This window comes from Monodon monoceros, unplaced genomic scaffold, assembly GCF_005190385.1.
Source record: "Monodon monoceros isolate NGI ecotype Baffin Bay Population unplaced genomic scaffold, NGI_Narwhal_1 Super_Scaffold_11, whole genome shotgun sequence".
NCBI classification, from domain to species: domain Eukaryota; kingdom Metazoa; phylum Chordata; class Mammalia; order Artiodactyla; family Monodontidae; genus Monodon; species Monodon monoceros.
The window spans coordinates 95,742,537-95,762,600 of record NW_021703767.1 but is presented as its reverse complement, the minus strand read 5'-3'; the positions used below and the strand labels follow the sequence as shown (position 1 = coordinate 95,762,600).

The 20,064-nt window shown below is 35.0% G+C and overlaps 1 protein-coding gene across 10 annotated transcripts in view; it reads right to left on the bottom strand.

Annotated features, from left to right (window-relative positions):
* PHC3 (polyhomeotic homolog 3) overlaps positions 1 to 20,064 on the bottom strand; it is an 84,344-nt gene that overhangs the window by 38,317 nt on the left and 25,963 nt on the right. For 7 of the 10 annotated variants that reach the window (XR_003792281.1, XR_003792282.1, XM_029213854.1 and 4 more), the window contains 5 exons: positions 19,435 to 19,533; positions 12,754 to 13,000; positions 5,610 to 6,481; positions 5,263 to 5,310; positions 909 to 1,062 (listed from right to left, as the gene is read on the bottom strand). Coding sequence is in view for 7 of the 10 variants with exons in the window: in XM_029213854.1 (XP_029069687.1) it covers positions 909 to 1,062; positions 5,263 to 5,310; positions 5,610 to 6,481; positions 12,754 to 13,000; positions 19,435 to 19,533 (1,420 nt within the window). In the remaining 3 variants the exon portion in view is untranslated. The remainder of the gene's footprint in view (positions 1 to 908; positions 1,063 to 5,262; positions 5,311 to 5,609; positions 6,482 to 12,753; positions 13,001 to 19,434; positions 19,534 to 20,064) is intronic. The other 3 variants (XR_003792283.1, XM_029213856.1, XM_029213857.1) reach the window with 2 other exon arrangements.

Here is a 20,064-nt window from a genome sequence, read left to right as displayed (position 1 = left end):
TTTTTTTTTTGCGGTACGCGGGCCTCTCACTGTTGTGGCCTCTCCCGTTGTGGAGCACAGGCTCCAGATGCGCAGGCTCAGCGGCCACGGCTCACGGGCCCAGCCGCTCCGCGGCATGTGGGACCCTCCCGGACCGGGGCACGAACCTGTGTCCCCTGCATCGGCAGGCAGACTCTCAGCCACTGTGCCACCAGGGAAGCCCATGTTTTGTGATTTTTGGAAAGTATAATTGAAATCTTCTGATAGAACTTTGATTTATTCTAGTTTTTAAGCTAGAAATAGCTTGACACATAAATCTGAATGGTCATATGAAACACATCTGTACAAACTACTAGAAATTCAAAGGCTGAAATACGTTTTTGATTTGGGTAGTTCCTCAACAACTGTTCTAATTATTCCTCATCAAAAAAAAATATTCTTGGGACTTCCCTGGTGGCGCAGTGGTTAAGAATCTGCCTGCCAATGCAGGGGACACGGGTTCGAGCCCTGGTCCAGGAAGATCCCACATGCCGCGGAGCAACTAAGCCTGTGCGCCACAACTACTGAGCCTGTGCTGTAGAGCCTGCGAGCCACAACTACTGAGCCTGCATGCCACAACTACTGAAGATTGCGTGCCTAGAGCCCATGCTCTGCAAGAAGAGAAGCCACCGCAATGAGAAGCCTGCGCACCACAAAGAAGAATAGCCCCCACTCATTGCAACTAGAGGAAGCCCGTGCACCGCAATGAAGACCCAATGCGTCCATAAATTAATTAATTAATTTTTAAAAAGTCTTGAATTCTAATCTATGTTTTGCAGCAATTAATTACACAGCAAATTAGTTTAATACCACCTCTATTGAAAAAAACCTTTTTCCGTTACTAACATTTCTCTAATAGAAAATTTCCCCAAATTCAGGCATTTTCTCACCTAACAAAGGATGCTCAGAAGTCAAATCTTCTCCTCTCCCCACAGTTATAGCTGCTGGAGACAATGTGGGTGGTGGTGGAGTTCTATCCATTCGGACACATTCTTCTGACTCCTCTGGCATTTCTTCTTCACATACATCTTCTACTTGATAAACCTGCAATGACAAACCACGCTGCCTAAAAATGTTTCTAAAATACATTTGATAAGGTGTTCTTAATTTAATTAACAAAATAAATTCCGAGTGTTTTAAAAATTAAAAGGCAAAATGACTATTTGACAGATTGAAAGGAAAACTTTAAAATCATTCAAATGAAGTTTTTCATAATCCTTGACGATTCATGATACTTGATGATATTTCACTGAAAGCAAGCTGTGGATCAGTACCTAAGCTATAAATCACTAAGGTTTCCCAAAAGTGATAGTCAAGTCAGGACACATTTTTAATTTTGTTAATTTTTTAAAATGTTTTGATTTTATACACTCAACTATTTGGGGAATTTACTATAGTTTCTGTTAACTTCCACTGTCATAAATCAAAATAGATACTAATATTTTTCACAAGCATGTTAAGTAAATCTCCAAAATGACACCTATTATGTAAGGAAATGCACTGTTTAAAGGACTACATCCCAGGTTCTTCTTTATTATATTTATGTGAATTAAAGATTAAATTTTGAAAAGTAATGTCTATGAGTACCCACAAAAAAGGTATGTGATTACATGTTTAATCTTCTGATCTACTCAAGAATCTAATGAATTTTTATAAGCTAGTATCAGTTAAACAGAAAACATCTGTCCTTGAAATAACACACACACACCCCCATCCTAAACCATTTGACATATTACTTTTAGTTCTTTAATATTGTTCCATACTTATAGAAGAAAGTTACATCTTTAATTTAACTACCTTGTTATCCAATGGTAAAGATAATACTTAAGAAGAAAACATGGACTCAAAAGTACTCTGAGAAGGAACTTTAAAAACGTCTAACCTATTTGATTTTTTATTAAACTTAAGGCTGAATTTTCAAAGTCCACTTGTAGAGACTGACACAGGTATTTATTTTAATTTGTCATCGTTTTTTATTTAACCATTATTTTTGAAAGATGACAGGTCACTAAAAACAAAGCCACAAAGCAATTTACCCCCTTCTTATATGTACAAAGTTTATTACTTACATTTATAAAAGTTGTGAGTTTTTAAGATAACCTACCCAAACTGATTAATATTTCTAATAAATATCAAAACAAAAAATGTTTCTTCAACATTCACAAAAAACTTTTAAATGATCTAATATTGTATATATTTTTAATCAAACTATTGAAAAAGTTTGATTTGAAATTAAATATAAAAACAATCAATATTTCTGAAACCAGCATAAACAATGTGTGATAAAAAGGACTTGAAGTTTTACCTACAAAGGCATATCTAACAACAGCAATAGAATTTAAAAATCAAAACAAACAAAAAAAACCCCCTAATTTTTCAAGATAATCTATTAAGAAAAAAATAGCTTTCTTTTTTTTAAAATTAAAAAATTCCTTTGTTACTGATAATTTTATATCAAATATAATATCCAGAGCTGTGATTCGAATCAGCTACTAAGTAGGCAACATTTTTAAAAGTTATTTGCTCACAACCCTGAATCTGGAAACCTGTTTCACTAAGAGAGAGTCCTTGCCTCATGTCTGGATCCTCAGGAGTGAAAGCAGTCGTTCATTACTGTACAGCGCAACAATGATAGCTGCTAGTATCTGTTCATGATAATTTTTTTTAAATGATGATAATGTCCAATACAGGGAAAGTCATCCAAAAAAATGTCCTGGGGGTTAAAGGAAAAACAAAAAACAAAAAACTTCTAGTGAGGGGCACCTGCTGTAGTAGTGATTACCTTAATTTGGCAGAGTAGTGGGGATGTTGATTCAGAGGTAATTAGGCAAGTAATGGTTGTATCAACCAGCTCAACTGTATCTATGTAGCATTCCTTTATATTACTTTTCTTCCAAAGATCATCTTTTCATAAAATGCTGAAACTCTCTCTTTAATATTAATGCTGTCACAAGTTTTTCAAACACCTACTACAGTACCTTTTAAGGAATCAAAGATCATGCATGATCATGCATAGTATTCTGATTTTTAAAATATAATGAAAGAGTTTTAAAGGATTAAAAGAGGCAAACACAAATAACATATTCTGAAATAATCCAACAAAGAATACTGTAAAATATTTTTCGTTCTTCACAGGTAAGCCTAACTGTACATACTTTCTTCCACATCTCCCATGTAAAGGCAAAGTAAGTTAAAGAATAAAAGAAGTAGGCAAAAGCAAATCTGTCAGACATCTGGCACCATCAGCATAAAAAAAATCTAAGTGCGACAACTAAAAGACTGAATAAAGCAAAGGAGTGAAGGTTTTGCTCACAAGATCATTTGGAAACTGTACATCACAATTTCTCTTTAGTTCATAACTATGACTATTCTAAAACTAACACTGGCTGCCAAACTTACCTCAATAAAGTACATTAGTCCCATCTGTCTCCTTTCCCTAAACAAACTGTGGAAAACATTTATTAGTTCTAAATTATCTACACTTACCATATCTTACTTATCATACCTAAATGTCAATGAAAAATCTTTTAAAAAAACATACTGAAAATTACTTTGAAAATTCACTTATCTTTGAAAATTTCACATCTCTTAGAAGTATCTCTCTACCTTTGAATATTTGAAACAACCAGGAAATTGTGAACGAATGTGTAATTCATGAAGAAATGGGATGGTTAAAAAAATTGATTTGATAAAGGTAATAAAAGAAAAATACAGCAATTTAATAAATAGGCTATGGTACTCAAAGAAAGGTAAAAGATAAGAACGATAACATGGAAACATCTGTAGCAAATATGACCATACCAGTGATAGCAGAGAAAGTTATTCTTCTCATGAAAAAAAAAATTCCAAAAATGAGGTAACATAAATTTTAAAAAAACCAAAATTGATAGAGGGCAGAAAATAATAAGGTCCTAGATATTTTTAACTTTAATCCAAGTGTTGTTATGTTTTTGATATTTCTATCCCAAACATGTTCCCCAAGGTCTGCCCTAACAAAAATAATTAGAAAAATAGAAGGCATATAGAGAAACTTTATTTTTTTACTTGTTAAAAACCAATTCATTGAACTAGAAAGTGAGAATATAAATTCAAATTAAATTTGATTTCCTTGAAGGTACTGTACACTTTTAAGCCTGTGTTTTTATATTACAATATCCATTGTAAACTCTTCAAAAATACATTAAAAGAAAATATAGAGACATAATAATTGAAATACAAACTTATTTCTAGATGCCCATTGTTGTCTTTGTCAAATTCTGTTCTTAATAAAAGTGAGTAGGAAGTGGAATTCAATCTCTTCATGCCTATTAAGATCAGTCAGAATGACAAGAATAAAGAATCTATAAATTTGCATCCTGAGCACCAAGATGTTTCCCATTAAGGAACAGACTTTGAAAACCCCTTTCCTTTCTGAGTTTATGGTTACTAGCCTTTAAGTGATAAAATCTCTTTAGTGAGGTTTGATATAAAACCTCCTTTGGGGGGTGGTGGTGGTGGTTGGATGAACTGGGAGATTGAGATTGATATGTATACACTAATATGTATAAAACAGATAATTAATAAGAACCCGCTGTATAAAAACAAAAAAATTCAAAAAAAGTAAAAATAAAAAAATAAAACCTCTTTTGAGAATATTGTTTTCCTCAGTTATAAATTAATTATGAATTTGATCATTCCAACGTTTAGAGACCTTATTTCAATTTTTATTATAAATTATTTTATAAATTTTAAAAGTCCTTTATAGAATGTTTAAAAGAAAAACATTTTTCAGGATAATTTTCCTCTGTAGGCAGTTATGTACCATTTCTAGAGGTTTATTTTGATAAATTTCACCACAATCTCAGTTACTCAAAACTTTTACTCCTCCCAGTGGATTTTTTCATCCTCAGTATTCAACTCATCCACTGAGATTTTCTTAGCTTTCTAAATGAGAAATATTTTAAGTATATATTCTCCCTTAGTAGAAATTTAAAAATCAGTTTAATAATTCTAAAAGATGGCCTACAGTTAATGTTTTTTTTGCAAAGTTGGATTCTTTCCTAGAATAACTGGTTTTTACAAAGTTTTAATTACAAAATACAAGTTTACCAAAAAATTACATCATACAAGCATACCTCCACCTTGAAGCAAAAGCCCCATAAAGGCCTAGTACTTCAGAATGCATACAACCAAAAAGGTTAGCTAGATAAACCATACGTTTAAGAACATACAAGCCAACAGAAGGGATCTATGAAGGATAATCACCTTAAGAGAAAAAACTTTGTGCAGATGACACTGGTTCAAATGCATTCCCTTGGGGAAAAAAAATCAACTCTGTAAAGATAGCAGATGGATTTGTTTAAATAGTAATAAAATTAACGAGGGACTTTAATAACCATTACAAATTATCAAGCATGCAACCATACTACAACAAAAGGTTTTTTTTTTTTTTTTTTTTTGCCCATACAGCATGTATGTCAGATACTGACAGATGGAAATTTCAAGCTTTTTAAATTCATTGGCATTTAGATCTAATGATATAACATAGCGTGGGAGAAAACTGTTTTTACTTTCAGGTCGGCAAGAAAGTCAAAGAGCTTCCAAGGGCTTACCACTGGTGGATCAACGGATGCTGGTGGTTGTACTTGTAGGTTTACCGCAACAGTCTGTGGAGGAGGAAGAGTCTGAAATGGCAACTGGACCAAAGCTTCTGCAGCTGGAAGCTCCTCTTCTGACACCAAAGCATTCTGCACCAAAACCTGGCCCTGGGACAGAATTTCAGGCTGCACTTGTAAAGATTGCATAGACTGCAAGGGCAGTGGTGGAATCTGAGCTGGAGGAGATGTCGACATCTGCGGAGGGGTTGCAATTGGGATTGGAGAGGACTGCAGGGTTGAATATTGCTGGTGTGATGCTGGAGACACAATCTGCTGACCTGGGGATACCAAGGTGGACTGCTGAACTGGGCCAATGTGTACAACAGGGGAAGCTGGAAGTGGAAGATGGGATGGAAGATTCAGCTGTGCTGTAGGTTGCACCTGATTAGCAGTGGACTGCTGCAAGTTTGACCCTGGCTGGAGAGCTGATGACACAAGTGGGTGTGGCTGAATAAGTGCTTGTGGATGAATAATTATAGTAGGAGACTGACTTGGTGAATGAGGTGGTGGAGGAGACACCACTACAGACTGCTGTGCTGACTGTGACTGACTAGGAGACACTGGTAAAGGAGGGGGATGACTCTGAATTGGGGAACAATGCTGTGGCTGGGCACTACTGGGAGCTGGAGGCAGGCCGTGGTTTTGGAGTGGTAAACAGTGCTGGGATGGTGGTGGGTCTTGAGTTGGACTTTGAAGTGTGATTGGCTGAATTTGCTGTTGCTGCTGCTGTAGCATCAGCTGATGGTGGGAAACTTTGGGAGGTGGTGAATGAAGAGGAATCTGCTGATGTTTTATTAGAGGATGAGGCTGAATTGGAGGATATGAAGCTGTGAGAGAAAAAAATGACAATTAGTATTTATTTCAAAAGTAATCACATAAATTTTAAAATAAATCTAAATGAGGAACGTTTTCGCATCAGAAGGTCATAATCATCAGAAATCTATTACAAGTCTTCCCAACAAGAATGGCTCAAAAATGTAATGACAAACAACTTTTCCTTGGAAAACTACATAATTTCATAAAACAAACTGTACTGTGATAAGTTCCAAAAGAAAACTGCCTAAAACAATTGATTCATAAATCTGAATCTACACGATTTATTCTTATTAAATTTTATATGTCACCAGAATATTTCCATTAACTTTTAACAAAGTTTATCCACTTGAATTCCTTCTCTGGGAAGAAGAGGAGTGTAACTGAACAAGTGTAATATAAATAAAGATAACTTCAAAATCATAAAATAAAGGTCTCATCCTTTCTAATCCATGTCTAAACATTCTTCCAACTAACAGTCAATGTAATTACCTATAAAGCTTCCCAAATAAGTTCCCCAATTTGAACCGAGATGAATAGTTGGTACTATTTGACCCAGGAAAATATTTTGTATAAAAAGTTAATTTACTTAAGCAAAACACATGTGTGAATCCTAGAGCATGGTTAAATAATCACAGTAACTAAGAAACGAAATTTCAGGGGCCATTCCAAATCCAGGAGAGCAATAGTTTTGCTTGCAGAAAAAATGACGCAATCAGCCATGCTGTCTAGACAAATGATCTTGTTTTACTTCTCTCTCCCACATACACTAAAAAAAACCTACAGTAATCTATAAGTGATAATACCAGTTTTCTCCACAAGGGAGCCACCCATAACAGGAAATATATATGTAAGAATTAGTAAAATCAAGTAGAAAGTAGTTTCCACATCATTATGCCTCTTCTGCATACTGACTGGTGCATATGTTCACACAGAGGGAGATGCTGGTGAAATCCTCTCTATCTAAATAAGAATGGAAACTGGGTTCACTAGAAGATAAACTGAAGATTACTTAATATTAATATCATGTAACATTATCACATTTAAAATATACCTAAAGACAGGCAAAAATTTTTTCTTAATCTCAGACTGTAATGCCTTGTATCTATTTTTACATTCAACCATTATTTGTGACAAAGACCTTATAAAAAATTCTAACAACTTTTTTTCAACCTTTCTGTATTTGGCTCGTTATTATCTGAAATTCTGGAGATTCTTTAAGGAAATTAACATCTGATTAACATCTCAAGAAAGAAGCATTTAGAAGGTTCAACAAATACCCACGAATTGTTAAAAACAAAATGGAAATTAGATCTAAAATTTCATCTAACAAAGTAATTTTCATATAACTAGACTAGCATTTCAAACCAAGACTGAAAATTTTATGTCAGCACTTTATAAATGTGTTGATAAAGACTCTCTATTATAGAGTATTCAAAAAAATCTTGGACTTTTATAGAGTACCTTTCCACCAAGGGGCTTAAGATGCTTTCACATCTCTCTCCTTTGTACTCACAAAATGCCTGTTGAGTAGGTACCCTTTTACAGATAAGGAAATAGAGGTTTAGCAAAGGCCCACTTTAATTCAATTTTTAAGTTATAATTAAAATTTACCATATTCTTGAAGTACAATGGAGATTATATTCATGGGAATAAAAAGTCTTTCTGTGCTCTAGCAAGTAAGCAATCTTTGCCTTCTAGAGCTGGTAATTCAATACAGTAATAGTTATCCTTTCACCTAAATAAAATTTTTCTTTGATCAGAAATCAAAATGAGTCTATATATTTTATATTAGTCCTTTAAGTCCAACTGACAAGCACATATACTACAGAATAACTGAGGATATCTTAAACAATACTTCCATATAAGAAAAGTCCTAGTATTCTGGAGAATCATGACGTGTGTTAATTTCTCTGATTTTAATAAACACTTTAGTATTGTCAGGGTGGCCTTATAACTGAAGAATTAATGATTGGCATCATCTCTCACATATGCAGCAGAACCTTTTATTATTGCAAATAATTAAATATATTATTGTAAATTATTAAATATATTATTTCATTCAGTAGTTACTACAACCCCATGAGGTACACAGGGTACTATACTAATCCAGTATATTTCAAGTGAAGAAACTTTCAGTAGTGAAGTGACTTGCCTAAAATCACCTGGCTATTAAGGGGCAGCGCTGGGTATAAAAAAATCCACAGTCTTAGCTGAGTCTAGGTTCCTATTATGGTCTGAATGTATGTGTCCCCCAAAATTCATGTTGAAGCCCTAACCCTTAATGTGACTGTGTTTGGTAAGGGGGCCTCTAAGGAAGTAATTATGGTTAAATGAGGTCAAAAGGGTGAGGCCCTGACCCAACAGGATGAGACAGAAGAGAACTCGATATCCTCTCTTCTTGCACTCAGATGAAAGACTGTATGAGGACACACTAGAAGGCAGCCATCTGCAAGCCTGAAAGAGAGCGCTCACCAAAAACCAAACACTGCCAGTTCTTGATCTTGAGCTTCCCAGCCTCCAGAACTGTGAGAAGATAAATTTCTGTTGTTTAAGCCAGTGGTCCCCAACCATTTTGGCACCAGGGACCACTTTCATGGAAGACAATTTTTCCAGGGACGGGGAGGGGGGCAGATATGGTGGTTCAGGCCGTAATGTGAGCAATGAGGAATGGGGAGCGGGAGATGAAGCTTCACTACTCACTCGCCTGCCGCTCACCTCCTGCTGTGTGGGCTGATTTCTAACAGGTCTAAGACTGCTACTGGTCCGTGGACTGGGGGTTGGGGACCCCTGGTTTAAGCTATCTAGGCCATGGTATTTTTTTTATGATAGCCTAAGCAGACTAATTAGTCTTTTCACTACACTACTTATTTCATAAAAGCTCTAAAGACTGAGCTCTAATATAGTTCATGATAATTTCCAGACATTTGGTTAAAGTTTGTCATGATAATTTCCAGACATTTGGTTAAAGTTTGTCTTTATTTTATATATTAAAAATAGGATTAATAAATATCAAGTGGGAATTCCACCCTCAAGAAGAAATGATGAAGAAAACTAAATGATGTTAGCACCCTAGAAATACATGTAAGGAAATAATAACCATATCTGTTATATGTCTATTATAATAATTACTAGACTATACTATGTTAGAATACAAGCAGATTTTTCAATACTTGAAAGTGACCTGCAGCAGCAAGCATTTTTCTAATTGAAGAAAAGGACAAATTACCAATTCAAGAATCTCAAAAAAAAAAAAAAAAAATCTTAGCTTCAGACTAACTCCATACCAACAAGAGCAGAAAAACTAAAAGGGCAGAAAAATTATAACTGCTGCCTTGCCAGAAGATACAAATTGCTTTGAATAACTGCATTTTTAAGTTAAAATTGAATTTTTAAGTTTGGAAGCTGCAAAGGTTTATGTGACTTAGGGTGTTCCATTTGGTTTTATTTCTAAAAAGTAACACCACAGAAAACTGGAGTTTGGTTAATACACATAAGCTCTAAATCTGGAATTGCAATTGTCCTGAAGTCTCAGGATGGTGTAAGGCCCTCTTACTCTTAGATGGTTTTAGCTTACTGGTCTCCTCCATACTTACATAAAATATTTGCCATCAGAGGAAGGCAACTAGAAAGATATTATCACACTATCAATGAAAAGGGGAAGAATAAGTGTTAACTTAGAACCAGATATTGTGAGTTCAGGGGGAATGAAAATCCAAAAGCAGATCTCTTTGCTTGAACTAACCCTGAAAGAGTTCCTACCTTTCTCTTTGAAAGGAAATTAACCTACCCTCCATTATAATCTATCAAAACTATAGAAATCAATATAAATTGTCCCCTGAGCAGTCATTCCAAGCACAGTGGGTCACTGCCTCTCCACACTAACTCCTTCCATCAACACTGGCCAGGGAATTCCCTGGCGTTCCAGTGGTTAGGACTCTGCGCTTTCACTGCCGAGGGCATGGGTTCAACCTCTGGGTAGGTAACTAAGATCCCACAAGCCATGGAGCGCAGCCAAACAGAAAACAAAACAAAGAAAAACACTGGCCAGAGGCTGGTTTGAGGCTAAGAATACTCTGGACAATACAGTACAAAAATCCTGTTATCATGCCATATAGATAGCAGGACCTTGCACACAGACGTTTATAAAAAAGAATTCACATCTAACCATACTATGAGTGGATTTATTATTTATACATTCTAACAAACCCTTCACTTATCTAAGATTCAGATTGAAGAATTCTAAGCAGTGATACCTAGTTAGTACAAATGGAAAAAACTGTGCTATAACTTCCAAAATCCAAATGGAAAAAAAAAAATCAACTATTAATCCAACAAATATTTACTCTTGTCCACCTATTATAGATATAAGTACATATAAGGCATAACTTGGTGCTGTCAAGATAAAAGAATGAAAAGGTTAATCTGAAAAAGGATTAAAAGACTTAATAAATGTAAAGTACCTGACACACAGGTGCTTGATATTAGTTCCCTACCCTCAAAGAGCTTACTTACTGTCTAGTAGAAAAGCTAAGATCAATAAGTATATAAATAACTATAAAAGAAAAAGTACCACAAAGAAATATAAAAATGCTATACAAGGGACCTCCCTGGTGGTCCAGTTAAGACTCCGCACTCCCAATGCAGGGGGCCCAGGTTCGATCCCTGGTCAGGGAACTAGATCCCACATGACACAACCAAGAGTTCACATGCCGCACCTAAAGATCCCACATGCTGCAACTAAAAGATCCCCGCATGCTGCAACTAAGACCCAGTGCAGACAATTAAATAAATATATATTTTTTAAATGCTATACAAGTTCGGAAGGAGAGATTTCTAACTAGGGGAATCAAACAATTCCAAGATCTTGAGATTGCGTGATACAGAGAATGTTGGCAATATCAGCACAGAAGAAACATAAGAAGAGAAAAGGCAACCTTCAGCAGTGTAAAATGAATCTTTAAAAAGTAATGCAAAAAAAAAGAAATAAAGTAATGCATAATTATAAAAGGGCAGAAAGAAGATGCTTACCTGATGAGGCTGGATCAAAGGAAGATTTATTTTTTTTAATGTAACATATGTGAGGTATCTAGCCCAGTGCGTCACACACACACACACACACACACACACACACACTTTCAATAAACAATAGTTAAACTGGTATAAAAACATATGTAGAGGGCTTCCCTGGTGGCGCAGTGGTTGAGCGTCCACCTGCCGATGCAGGGGACACGGGTTCGTGCCCCGGTCCGGGAGGATCCCACATGCCGCGGAGCGGCTGGGCCCATGAGCCATGGCCGCTGAGCCTGCGCGTCCGGAGCCTGTGCTCCGCAATGGGAGAGGCCACAACAGTGAGAGGCCCGCGTACCAAAAAAAAACAAAAACAAAACAAACAAACAAACAAAAACCATATGTAGATATATTAAGAATAGGAAAGATCTAAGTATGCTTAAGAAGCAAAAGAAAGGATCCAGCATGAGGGAGACAAAAGATGCTATAATAACTATGAAAGAAGGTCAGGAGTCAGTAAAAAAGATGCAATCAATGACACAAGGAAATAGTGCTAACTTTAAAGAAGAAAGCAGATAATTCCTTATCCTATTAGAAGTGAAGAAAGCTCAACACTGAGAAATTCTGAGATGAACAGAAGACACGGTAAGGAAACTCAGTCTGCACGGCCCCAGAATTTCCAGCATGAGAACCATGAAGCAACATTATCTGTAGATGGCAGAGGGAGCACACATGGGATTCAAAGGCTGATGAAAATGAAAACGACTTAGTTGATTCCCTGACATTTGCCTCTCAGAGATGAAATCAAAGATGGAAAAATAGCAACATGGTGAGGAAAATAATTATGCATAATCCTTATTTTTGGAAACTGATAAATTCCTTCCACTAATGACAATGTTAAAGAAAAATACATACTTGCTTTTTTTAAAAAGCTTTTAATTTTGTTCCACTAAAGCACATTAAACAAACCACAGGCAAATTATTTTAAAGCTAAAAGGTTTTATCGACATAACAGCAGACCAGCACATGATGAAGATGTTAATCAAATGTCAACTGACCCAAAAAATCTATTTTATTATTATAATTTGTTTTAGCTGTTGGGCTCTTTTGATTTCTCTTTTTTCAAGCTACACTACTGTTCTTTTGTTAACTTATAAAATTCACATTTTAAAATGTTTTAAAAGTATTGTCGTTCAAGTAATGGACATCTTTTGTTTTGCTCTGCCTCCTAAGAAAATGAATAATGCAACTATTTTCAACAAAAGCTTTATCCCACCTGGTGCTATTAACTGGTGAATACTTGATGTCCGGGTGACAGCTGTGCTTCGTGATTCCAGACTTGGACTTTCTCCTTTCTTATTACTTTCTGGAGAAGGATCTCGTTGGCTGATTTTAGAACTGGTCACTGTTGTTTTGTTATGACAAATTGTCAATGACTGAGTTTGACTAGTACTTTTTGGCGGACCATTTTGTGAGCTAGATAATACACCCAACTTCTGGCTGCGTAATGTTAAATTCTGAACCTAAGAACCACATAACAAAAAATAAGGATGAAACAGATGGTATTAATTGATGTGGTAATCATTACCATTATAACAACAATGACAACACATTTATATTATGCTTTTTATATTATGCATAAAGCTACAAGCACTTGAAACAACTAATTAACCCTGAAGGAAAGGGGCGCTATTATTCTAAGTAATCATATCTTAAACATTAAGTGGCAATTTTTTTAAAAAGACATTAAGGAAAAGAATCATTAAGAACTAAATGAAAATAGAATATATATATATATATATGTATATATATATACATATATATATATATATTGCAAATGAACTATCAATATGAGGAAATTACTCTGCAACATACTGCATTTTAAAGTTACCAGGTCAGAGACAGTCAAAAGGAAGGAGAACGAGGAAGAACATTCCAGGCAAAAAGGAAAACTTGAGCAAAGCTGCAGAGGTGGGAGAGCCCAGGGTGTGGAGGGAAGAATGAGCAATTCCTTCTACTTCACTGAGTTCTCCATGACAGGATTGTGAAACATTTTAAGGCTACAAGTCCCTCATAAACTTGTGAGAAATTACTACGCACAATTAGGATAGTGTGGATATAATATTGCTATCTTAATAAAGATCAGAAAGATAACAAAAAAAGCAAGTTAATAGGTCTATAGAGATTATAAGAGAACATTAATCTTCTAAGTAAGAAGACAAATTCATGAAATCACCTACCCCATTGTGATAATTATGAAAAGCATTTCCTATTAACTAACTTTAAAGAGTTAGTGAGATTTTGTTGTGGTGGTTATGAAACACTCATTTGCCTTTGAGAACTAGATCCCATGAACTAAAGACATCGTGCATGGCCTTGAAATGGTTTATGTGATGACTCCTATCTACACCGGGGCTATTCTAAACACACTGCCAGTCTGGATGGTGGCAAGGATTATCCCAATTACTCTCACCTGAGGTCTATAACATTATCAAACAGCAAGGCAAAAATGCCTCTCCAATAGCTTCCTAAACTTTTGCCTCAGAAATGAATGCACCTAATACATTTATGCTAGCACTGGCCCTGGGAGGGAAATGGAAGTAAAAGAGATTCTAAAGTAACAAATATATTGCTGCTTTATGAATGTTCTTCAGTTTCATGTGTGTTCTGTCTCTACAACTGTATCATTAACTGATGCTCTATACCTTCTCTTTCCAAGTGCCAATGCAGTGTTCAGCCAACAGCAGATGGTAAATAAATGTTTACTTCAGGGCAGCTGAAGTTTTAATCAGTTCTATTCTAAGCTACTGAAAGAATTTTCTAAGTGAGATCATATGGAGCATCTTCTCTGATTTTTGTCAAATATTTCACAGCATTGTAAATGGACTAATTACTGCTGTATTACTGAAATTTAATGCAAAAATAAAATATGCTAAAATCCAGATTTCTCAGCTTGCCACTCAAAGCCCTCCACAGTCTGGGCCCAAACTGCTTTGAGCCCCTTTTTCCACTATTTATTTCACAATCCTCATACTCTAGCCAAACTGTTCTGCTCACCCTTCTCCAAACATACCTTGCACTGTCTTCATTTAGAGCCCTTGCTCAAATTCCTCTTTCCTCAACGCTGTCTCTTGAAGCCCAACACAGTGCTCAAGACCATTAAAATTCCTACCCATTCTCCCAAAGAAACCTCTCGAAGTCCCTGGTTAGAAATAATTTCTCCTCCCCTCTATGCTTTTCCCATAGAATTTGGATCATAGTGGCCTATACCAATGACAAACATCTAGCCTGGTTTAGAATTACTAATGTCTGTGTCTGTGAAATACTGAGACTCTGACTGGCAGGCTCTCATCTCTGACATTCATTTTTGTACTCCCCGCAATTCCGGCTGCAGACATAACAGAAACTACACAAGTCTGAGGTATTCTCCTATGTCTGATTCTGAAAAATGTATTGCATGGATTTTGTTGCTCTTGTTGTTGTTAAGTATCTTGTTTTATTTATGGTTTTCTTAAGCTAACATTAAAATCTGTTCATGTTTTACCAAAAGAAATCTCAACAAATGTCTAGCAGAGGAATATTAAAATCTCTCAGGAAGCAAGGGAAAAACAGCAAGAAATTTAACATCTGCCATAAATAATGTATAAGGTGGACCACAGAATGATGGTAATCAAGGTCTGAACTATAACCTGAAAAACAAAAGCTTTCCTTCAAAGGAAAAGCATATTCAAAGTAAATGAAGATGTGACACAGTGAACCCTTAAGCTGTAGCAGTCCACTTCTATAGAATAATATATTTTTCTTCTAATTTTCCTTTTGTTTTCTGGAATTCTGAAAGAAAACGTATGCATGTGCATATTATATACTATATGTTATTTATATGAATAGATAAATTTTAGAATATGGCTTTACTATCTATGGTCATCTTGGCTTAAATATTTACAATAAATTTCAAACATGTAAACTATACTCCTAAAGCATATACAGAGCTAACTGAGCTGTTAATAGATCACATATTCAGATTTCCTTGACAGAGCTTCACTTTTAAAAAGAACCCACCCTTTCTAAGATAAAGAATATTATGGCATCTAATGCCCAACTTTAATTTCATCTGAACTTTTCCTGTGATCAGTCTAGGGAAACTTTCTGACTTTTGAAAAAGTCTAGATTTCCCACAAAGTATTTTTGCTAATTTCACACCTTACATTTTTATAGTGGATTATCCAAATACCCTCACTTCAGTTTTTTAATTTGGATCTAATAAATAATGTGTGAATTATCGTAGGATCTCTTCTTTGTACATAAGGAAATTAAGAGTTCATGTCACACTGCCAGCAGTAGAACTGTTTCTAGCTTTTAAATCTAAAAGGCTGTTTTCTCCTCAATTGTTACAGAATTGCCCAGAGAGCCTTGGTAAGATTTCTTACTTTTCTATGACATACTTTTTTAGTCTTATGATATCTTTCTGAAAGTCACATTTTTTTTTTCATGATAAGAAGAGATGGAGCATTTAAAATGGTAAGATATTCCAAATTTCTCATTTTTTTTACAGTATGCTATAAATTTTAATACTGAGGAAAAATTAACTGTTATACTGACTTTTGTCAGTTAAAGAGTATTAAAATAAAACTTCAAATTTGGCATTTTTCAATTACAAACAAATTAAGTGTTTTAAAAACTGCAAATATATGTTTAAAAATTAACAAAGTGGAGCACAAATTTTTCAAAACTAACAGCCCTGAACTTGAGGAAAGTTACCACTGGAATATTCAAAATATTAGCATCACCTCCCACTGTCAGCCTCATTCACTGCCACTTCTAAAGCACAGCAAAGAAAAACATCAGTAGAGAAGTTCCTAAAGGTCAATCCATCCCTCTAGTTCCTCAGTCTATCCTTGAAATGAGTCAGATTATTAGAAAGCCACGTACCTATACACATCAAACTGGACCCCAAAGAGCTAATTCTACAAATTACTTTGACTATGAGAACCCACAAAACAGACTGTGCTCTAGAGAGTTTGTTAGTTGTATTTTCCTAATAACTGGTTTATTTTACCTTGGAAACTGCAAATCCTTTAAATGGTTGAGCTTCTCTCTTCACTATTAGCTACATGAAAGCTAAGAACCAAATTCATGACTCATCTTTAGACAGTGCATAACAAAAACAGTAATTAGTAGCATGTGATATCTTATGTGCCAGGCACTATGCTGAGTGCTTTATTTATGCTTACTGTCTCATTTATTCCTTGTAACAACTCTGAGCTATTACTTCCAGCTCACAGTGAAGAAACTGAGGCTTAGCATAAGTAATAACAGCTAACATTTAGTGAGTGCTCACTAGGTAACAGACACTGTTCTGTTTTTCATTTATTAACCTATTTAATCCTCATTACAACCCTACGAAGCAATACATTTATTTTATTTTATATTGTTGAAACTGAGGTTTAAGGATATACAATGAGAAGGTGGTAGAACATGTATTTGAATCCAGAGAATCTGGCTCCAGAGTCCAAACTTATAAACACCATGCTATACTATGACCTATCCAAAATCAATCAACTGGCAAGTGACAAAGCAACTGTTGCTGAAGTCAGAATATAAACCCAGGTCTTCCTATTCTCCCCTTTGCAGAAAAAGTACTAATGAGTACCTACAATATTCTAGACACTAAACATATATTACTCACTCTTCAACTTACCCTGCAAGTATGTATAACTATTAGAGATGTTTGGTAACTTATCTCAAGTCATACAACTAATAAATGATTGCAGTGGGAGTTGAACTTAAGCCCATGCAGGACTTCATGCATGTAATTTCAATGGCAACCACACGCCTAGCTCCATGCCACTTTATCATTCTGGAAGTTGACAGGTTTTATAAAACCAAACCAAAACAAAACAAAACAAACAGGAAGATAATATCTTCAACAACTTCATTCCACAAAGAGACATTTAAAGTTTAGAGCTGAAAAAACCTTAAAGTTAACAAAAGTCTCATTTTGTAAATATGGAAACTGAAGTCCAAATAAGTTAAGGAACTATAGAGGGTCACAGAGCACATTATGAGAAACTGGAGTTTAACTGATCACCATCTTTATATGCTGATATATGAAAATTGGACTTTGTTATTAAATAAAATAGAGATTCTATGAAAAATACCAAAGAATATTATGGCTATCTCATTTTTTACTTTTTACCAGATGACTGAGATTATTAAATTAAAAATTCGAAGCCAAGGATGACCTTGAGATATACCAATTTCTGCCATATGCAATCCAAAACATTATCTATGGAAAAATATCAAAATGGTATCATACAATATAAAAGTCTACTCAACTGTTTTAATTTAAAATTTACTCAATTTCATTCATTTTTATTAACTTTACTGAGGTGTGACTTACATAAAATAAAATGAATGAACCAGTTCAATAAGTTTTGACATTATGTATATACCATGTTACCACCACCCTAATCAAGATATAGAACATTTCCATCACTCATACCCCTTCCCAGTCAATCGCCCCCACCTTCTGCCCCAGGTAGCACAAATCCATTTTTTTCACTATAGATTAGTTCTGCCTGTTCAGAAATTTCATATAAAGAGAGTCGCAGGGTATTGCACTCTGTGATGTCTGGCATCATTTACTAATTATAATGTTTCTGAGATGTACCAGTAGTTTCTTCCTTTTTATTTCTGAGTAATATTCCACAATATGTTTATCCATTCACCAGTTAAAAGACAGTGGTTACTTCCAGTTTGGGGCTATTCTGAATAGAGCTGCTACGAACATTCATTTAAACATCTTCATGTGGATATATGTTTTCAAATCTCTCAGGGTAAACATCTAGAAGTGGAATTGCTGGGTAACATGTTAAGCATATGTTTAACTTTATAAGAAAACTTTTTCAAAGTGGTTGTACTCTTTTACACTTTCACCAGCCACATATGATAGTATGGTTCCTCCACATTCTCGCCAGAATGTGGCATTTTCAGTCTCCTTCATTTCAGACATTCTAGTGAGTGTGTAGTGATATTCACTGTGGTTTTGATTTATATTTCTAGGAAGATTAATCATGTTGAGCATTTTTTCATGTGCTTCTTGGCCTTTCGCATATCTTTTGTGAAGTGTTCAAATTTCTGCCCATTTTTAACTGAACTGTTCATGATCTTATTACTGAGCTGTAAACCCACTTTATATACTCTGAATACAAGTCCTTTGTCAGATATATGTATTGTGAACATTTTCCCTCAGTCTGTGGCTTTGCCTCTTTGTTTTTGTAGCAATGTCTTTTGAAGAACAGTTTTTAAATTTTGATAAAGTCCAATTTATCATTATTTTCTTTTACAGTTAATGCTTCTTGTGTCCTATCTGAGAAAGCTTTGCCTACCCTAGAGTTGTAGAGATATCCCCTATGTTTTCTTCTAGAGGTTTTATAGTTTTGTCTTTTGTCTTTAGGTCTACATTACTTCTGGTTTATTTTTGTGAATGGTGTAAGGAGAAAATTAAAGTTCATTTTTTCCATAGTACCAACCAAAGTATAAACAAAAAACTGAGTAACATTCTGCTCAATTTTTTAAGTTTAAAGTTTACCCAGCTCATTTTTAAATTTAAAAGCCATCGTGACACGGTTATTACCTAACTGCTTACAAAGGAATCTAAAGAAAAGAATACATCTCACATAATAAATCTGCTTTACAATAAAACTAAACATACAATGTCATAGCAAAACGTATTAACTTTCACTAATGTCAAATAACCTAAATATCCCTGTTTAATGGCATTATAATTTCTATAAAACCAAAAAATTTTCTTGAAGTTCTCACTGGATTAAATGTTGATCTGAAATGTGTGACAAAGAGCACTGAAACTATCAGTAACTTAAACACAAATGTATGTTTACCTTTAGCCTGAAGACCCAGACCTTAAGTACCACATTATGAAGCCAGACAAGCTCACCTGAGTAGCTGCAGACTGACAGGAAGATGACGATGACGACGAGACAACAGGAATGTCAGACTGTACAGCAGCCACAGTGGTAGCGGGTGTGAAAATCAGCTGTACAGACAGAAAAACCAAAAAAATACCCTAAGACAAAAGAACATGTCCCACACACAATGTATAGCAGGCAAGAGAGACTGAAATTTGTGACAGAAAGACAATGCAGTTTAGGATTGTCTCCTAAGCAAAAGGTCTTACATGACAAGGAGAACTTTTTGATAATAGAGAACTCAAAAGGAAAAAAAAAAACCAGAAACATTTTTGAAACAGCTCATGATTCTGATGAGTAGAAAATAAATCAGTGCTCAAAAAAGAAAATGTATCTTGGCAATATGAAATCCTCATACCAAATTTTTCCCCAAATAAGCTATTATACTTAAACTTTTCCCAGCTCAAAACTATTGTGGCAGGATTCCTAAAATGGAAGTTAGAATAGGCAACCATAGTCACTGCTCTTGAATGCAAACTAAATTTCAGTGAGAAACATGAAAAGAAACACCAAAAAGTCTTTTCAGTCCTCTTTACCCCAAGGGATAACTATGCCACATGCTACGTTACAATATTTCACTCAGCTACACAGGATCTGTG